This window comes from Entamoeba invadens (genome assembly GCF_000330505.1).
Source record: "Entamoeba invadens IP1 unplaced genomic scaffold scaff_1105074725643, whole genome shotgun sequence".
Taxonomy (NCBI): Eukaryota; Evosea; order Mastigamoebida; family Endamoebidae; genus Entamoeba; species Entamoeba invadens.
Genome location: NW_004191777.1, coordinates 613,775 through 618,823, shown reverse-complemented (window position 1 = coordinate 618,823; position 5,049 = coordinate 613,775). Strand labels below are relative to the sequence as shown.

The 5,049-nt window shown below is 37.2% G+C and overlaps 2 protein-coding genes across 2 annotated transcripts; both read left to right on the top strand.

Annotated features, from left to right (window-relative positions):
• On the top strand, nucleotides 1–2,772 carry EIN_084340 (structural maintenance of chromosome protein, putative; the record flags this gene model as incomplete). The annotated part of the gene is made up of 1 exon (XM_004184560.1): nucleotides 1–2,772. A coding segment is annotated over one exon (2,772 nt), but the record flags the coding sequence as incomplete, so codon positions are not given.
• A 1,132-nt stretch (nucleotides 2,773–3,904) lies between these two features.
• Nucleotides 3,905–4,486, top strand: EIN_084330 (hypothetical protein; the record flags this gene model as incomplete). Its single annotated transcript, XM_004184559.1, has 1 exon — nucleotides 3,905–4,486. The coding sequence occupies one exon, from the start codon at nucleotides 3,905–3,907 to the stop codon at nucleotides 4,484–4,486; it is 582 nt and encodes a 193-aa protein (XP_004184607.1).
• Nucleotides 4,487–5,049: the final 563 nt, after the last annotated feature.

Genomic DNA, 5,049 nt, shown 5'->3' with positions numbered 1-5,049 from the left:
TGTTATAAGACGAAGTGGTACTTAAATGGGCGTTCAGCAACACAGAAAGAAGTATTGGACAAGTGTACAGAGTATTGTATAATGGTCGACAATTTGTGCCAATTTCTTCCACAAGAACGAGTGTCTGCGTTTTCATCACTCAACCCAGCAGAGTTACTCAAAGAAACAGAAAAAGCAACAGGGACGAGTGACTTAGAGGAGAATCACAATAAAATCATTGACGCACAACAAACCCTTGGGGAGTTAGTGAAGAAGAGTGGACAGCAACAGAAGACGGTGCAAGAGATACAATACAGAGTGCAAGGGTTAGAGAAGAGTGTTGGCGAGAAGAAAGAACAAGAGCGGCGACAGACTCGCTTGAACAACTTGAAAATGAAAAGGCCTTGGGCGATATTTGAGGAAGCGCGAAAGAAGGCGGTTGACATGAGAGACCAGAAGACTTTTGTTCAAAACAAATTGAAGAAATTGGAAGAGGAGAATCGACCAGTGGAAGAAGAATACGCCAAGGTGAAAGGAAAAATTGATTCGGAAGAGAAGAAGACACTTGACTCCAATAGAAGCTATGACAGCAATGAAAAAGAGTACGGGAGAGTTGTTGGGAGAAAAGAAGAGTTGGACAACAAAATCTCATCGAAGAGGAAAGAGATAGAGCTGACCAAAAAGCGACGAGACGAACGGGTAAAGACCTTGACCGACTTGACTGCACAAGTCGAAGTCTTACAAAAGAAGATTGATGAGTTACCTTCATTGGATGAACTCAAGGCACAAGCCGACTCGAGTTCAGTGGAACTTAAAAAGGTACGAGAAGATATCATTAGCATTAGTGAGAAGGACGGACAAGTCGAAGAGGATATACGAGAAAACAGTGGGAAAGTACTTCAACTGAAAAAGGAACTTGGGAAATTGAATGACATCAAACAGAACCGATTGAGAAAAGTGTTTGATGTCGATCCTAATGTGTACCAGGCTTATACTTGGATCGAACAGAATAGAAACAAATTTGAAGCCGAAGTGTATGGACCTGTCTCTGTCGAGCTCACGGTATCCAAAGATGAGTATGCAAACTATGTCGAAATGGCAGTACCAACAAACGTTTTGAAAGGGTTTGTGGTCACTAACAAAGCCGACCAAGAGAGAATTATCTCCACTTTAATTGAAGAGAAGGGGCTACAAATTCAAGTGTTCAAACGCGAGGACCTCGACAACGAAGCGACACAAGCAACTCAAATGAGAGTCGCAACAGAATGTGGAGTTCTTGGGACGTTGGATAGTGTTGTCAATGGTCCCCGACCCGTTCTGAAAGTTGTTGAAGACTTTGCGGCGCTTTCAAAGAAGTTTATTTGTACGAAGGAGACGGAAAAGAATATTGAGAAGATTGCACCGGGTACTTATTACACGCCGTCCTCTGTTATTGTCAAAGTGAAGTCGCGGTATTCGTCTGCTGTCTCGGACAAAGTCAATAATATTCGAAAGGCAAGATTTTTATCAACAGCGATCGACACGTCACGAAAGGAACAACTTGAGACGCAAATTGTTGGGTTGGCGACAGCGATTGAAGAGTCGAAGAAGAAGAGAGAGGGGTTCGCGACAGAAATGAAACAAGTTGAGAACAAGAAGAGGGAGTTGTCTACTGTTGTTGAGAGTTATTCGAGAGCGAAAGGAGAGAAGGAGAAATTAGTGCGAATGAAAAGCACGAAGCAGAAAGAAATTAAGTCGCTTGACGCGGATGAGGACCACGAGGAAAAGATCGAGCAGCTGCAACACCAAGTTGTCTCGTATCAAACCGAAGAGAATGAAATAGTGTTGAAGGTTGGGGCGTTACTGATCAAAATGGCGACTGCTCGGATGGAAGCGAATCCATCGAATTGTATCAATCGAATATTGAGAACAAAATTGAACCATCTGAAAATACGGCTCAACGAGAATAAGAAGAATCGAATTGAAGTTGAGGAGGAGATCAAAAGGATTGGAGACGCATATATCAAAGCAAAGGACGAAGCGGTTCAGAAGAAAAAAGAAGCCGAGAAAGTCTGTGTGCTCAGCGACGAACTCAATGAGATATTTACACAACTTCCAGACGACTTAAACGAGATTGAAGATGAGATCCAGGCGGAGGAGAGTAAGTTAAAGTTTAGGACTGACATTGAAGATAATGTGGAGCAAATGTATGAAGCTGCTAAGGAGGAGTTGAGTATCAAAATGGGTGAGATGCAGTCGATGACAGACGAAATAAAGAAGAAAGAAGACGTTATGAATGTCATCAAGAACGAGTGGCTTTCTAAAGTGAAGGAAGTAGTTACGAACATTGACACGACGTTTAGAGTGTATATGAACCAAATCAACTGCCGAGGGACTGTTGAGTTGGAAGAGAAAGAGGAATTTGACAAGTACGGTATTGTCATTAAAACCCAATTTCGAAAGGAGGGTTCCCTCCAACAACTCAACGCACATACACAAAGTGGAGGAGAGAGGTCTGTTGCGACCATGTTATATTTACTGAGTTTGCAAGAACAGACATTTTGTCCGTTTAGGCTGGTTGATGAAATCAACCAAGGGATGGACCCGTTGAATGAAAGAATGATTTTCTCACAAATAGTCAAGGCGGTGAACAAGGAGAACGCGCAACAATACTTCTTGGTCACACCGAAACTGCTCAGCGATTTACCATTTGGAGAAAATATGACCGTACTCTGTGTCATGAACGGAGTGATCGACAACACACCATACGATTTTGGGAGAGTCATCGACGCATTGAAAGAGTCAAATGATTGATTTGTTCTATTTTTTGATGTTGGATATGGTTAATTTATAGTAACATAATAATAATTATATAGTTTCATAGACGGTATTTTGAGGCGATTTGCAATAGAGAGTCTAGTAATACTAATATAGTAAAAAAACGAAAAAATTAACTTCTTTAAAAGAGGGAAAAAACTACATGAGAAAATGTGAAGTTAAAAAAAGTTTTTCCTTTTTGACTTTTTTCGTTTTTTTTTGCTGGCTAAGAGTAATTTTCCAAGGAAAACTACTTCAATTGGAGAAAAAAAAATCGGGAAATATCACACAAATTAAATACTGCCTTTTCGAGTCTTTATTTGACAAAATGATTAAACCCCTCCATTATGGTGTTTGAAGAACACAAACCGTTACTTTTGTCAAAAGAAAAAGAAGAGCGTTGGACAGGTAAGAGAAAGAAGATGACAAACTAATGCAAGGCCGAAGAAATTAAATATTTAAAAGTTGAAGCAAAAATACGGGAAATAAAATTAAAAAATCCCCCCTTTTAACATATTTTATCCCCTAAAAAGATATGAAACACACAAAGGTTTATGGTCTTTGAAATACCGAAATTGACATTGGTGTTGGTGTTGGCACATTTCCCGATATTATAAATGAAAATTGCATAAAGTGTTAGTTATTTGGAAAAGGGTGTTTTTAAGGGGCAAAATATACCTTTTTGTTGAAAAAGCGTCGTGCGGAAATTGACCATAAATAGGTTGGAGCACCATAACAAAACAGATTGAATTGTTAAGTGTTTTCATCGGAATTTTTGGATAGAAAGAGACAAAAATAGCCTTTTCTCCACATTAATTTTTTTGCTTTTCGTGAATTAATTGGAAAATTTTTTCAGTATTTTTTGTAAGAAAATAGTCAATTGTTTAAGTTGAAAAAGATTTCAGATAACGGGATAAAAAGGTATAAAAACTACTTTTGAGAAAAGTAGTAGAAAAAATATGAAAAATGTATTTTTAGCAGAAGAACTCGTCCCTTTACGAAACCACAGTGGCATTTACTAATATTCTAAGTTTGAGGTTGGAGGGGTGTACTTTTATAACTTCGTGTGGAACAATCAATGGGGTTGGGTATTTAAACTACTTTTTAATTCAAACCTTCAAAGCAATCAATGAGCGCTTCAGTTAAGTTGAGTGACTCCGAACGACTTGCAGTCAACTACGTCGTGACCAAAAACTACATGGTCCAACAACAAGCTTTACTCATCGCTTTGTTGAACCAGAACTATACCATCACATTAAAAATGCCTCGGAAGAGATCCGAAAAGACTGAAAACCTGATGAGAATCTTAATGGTCAGTGATGGTATCCAAGAGCTGGAATTCACAAACGTGGTCGAGAAAATCTGTCGTACAAAAATGGCTTTTGATCGGTCAAAAGGTGTCTCTGAAAAAACGTCTTACAGAAGATTCACTTATAATAAAGTTATCGAAGCACACCACCTTTTGATGGACTTGGTTGGCTTAGATGGCATTTTGTTTGATAGTTATTATTCTTCTGGTAAAAACCAAAGCAACAGAACCGAGACTATCATTGGTATACTAAGAAGTGTTGGACAAATTTGGTTCAACGAGTCAGATATTTCCATTTTGGGAACAAGAATTAGTGAGTGGTTGTATTCACAATTGGAAACGCAGGAAACTTTAGTACTACAAAAAGAAGATATGCACATCTGCAGTCTTTTGTCCAAATAAAACATGTTTCATTATTTTTTGTTTTCAGTTTACAAATAGTTTTTGATTTTGTTTACTATTTGAATAATATTCTATAGTCATTGGAAAATGGTAGTGATTATCTTTTTGTTGTTTTCATTAATCTAAGCCACGAACCGAAAAGAAAACCCTTCAAATTGATATTTGAATTGACACATCAAGAAAGAATGACAAACGCAACTCGACATTGTTTATTTTAACAAGAATTTCCAATCTTTGTTGTTTGATTTTTATAATAAGTGAAAACAAATGGGTGTTATAGAAACAGTACCAAAAAAACAATCAAAGCAACCAAAGTGACTTTAAAATATTTGTATTTTGTTTACAAATAATAATTGAACAAATTTTTTTGGAAGTAGTTTGTTTTAATTAAAGTTGGTAAAAAGTGACCAACCACATTATTAATTAATTTTAATAATAATTATTTTTCTCTCGGTTTCAATGATTTGGGATTTGTATTCCACGAATTTAAGTTTAAATTATTATACACTACACTTATCTGTTTATAAATATTATTAATAGAAGTGCCCAAATATTTACAACAT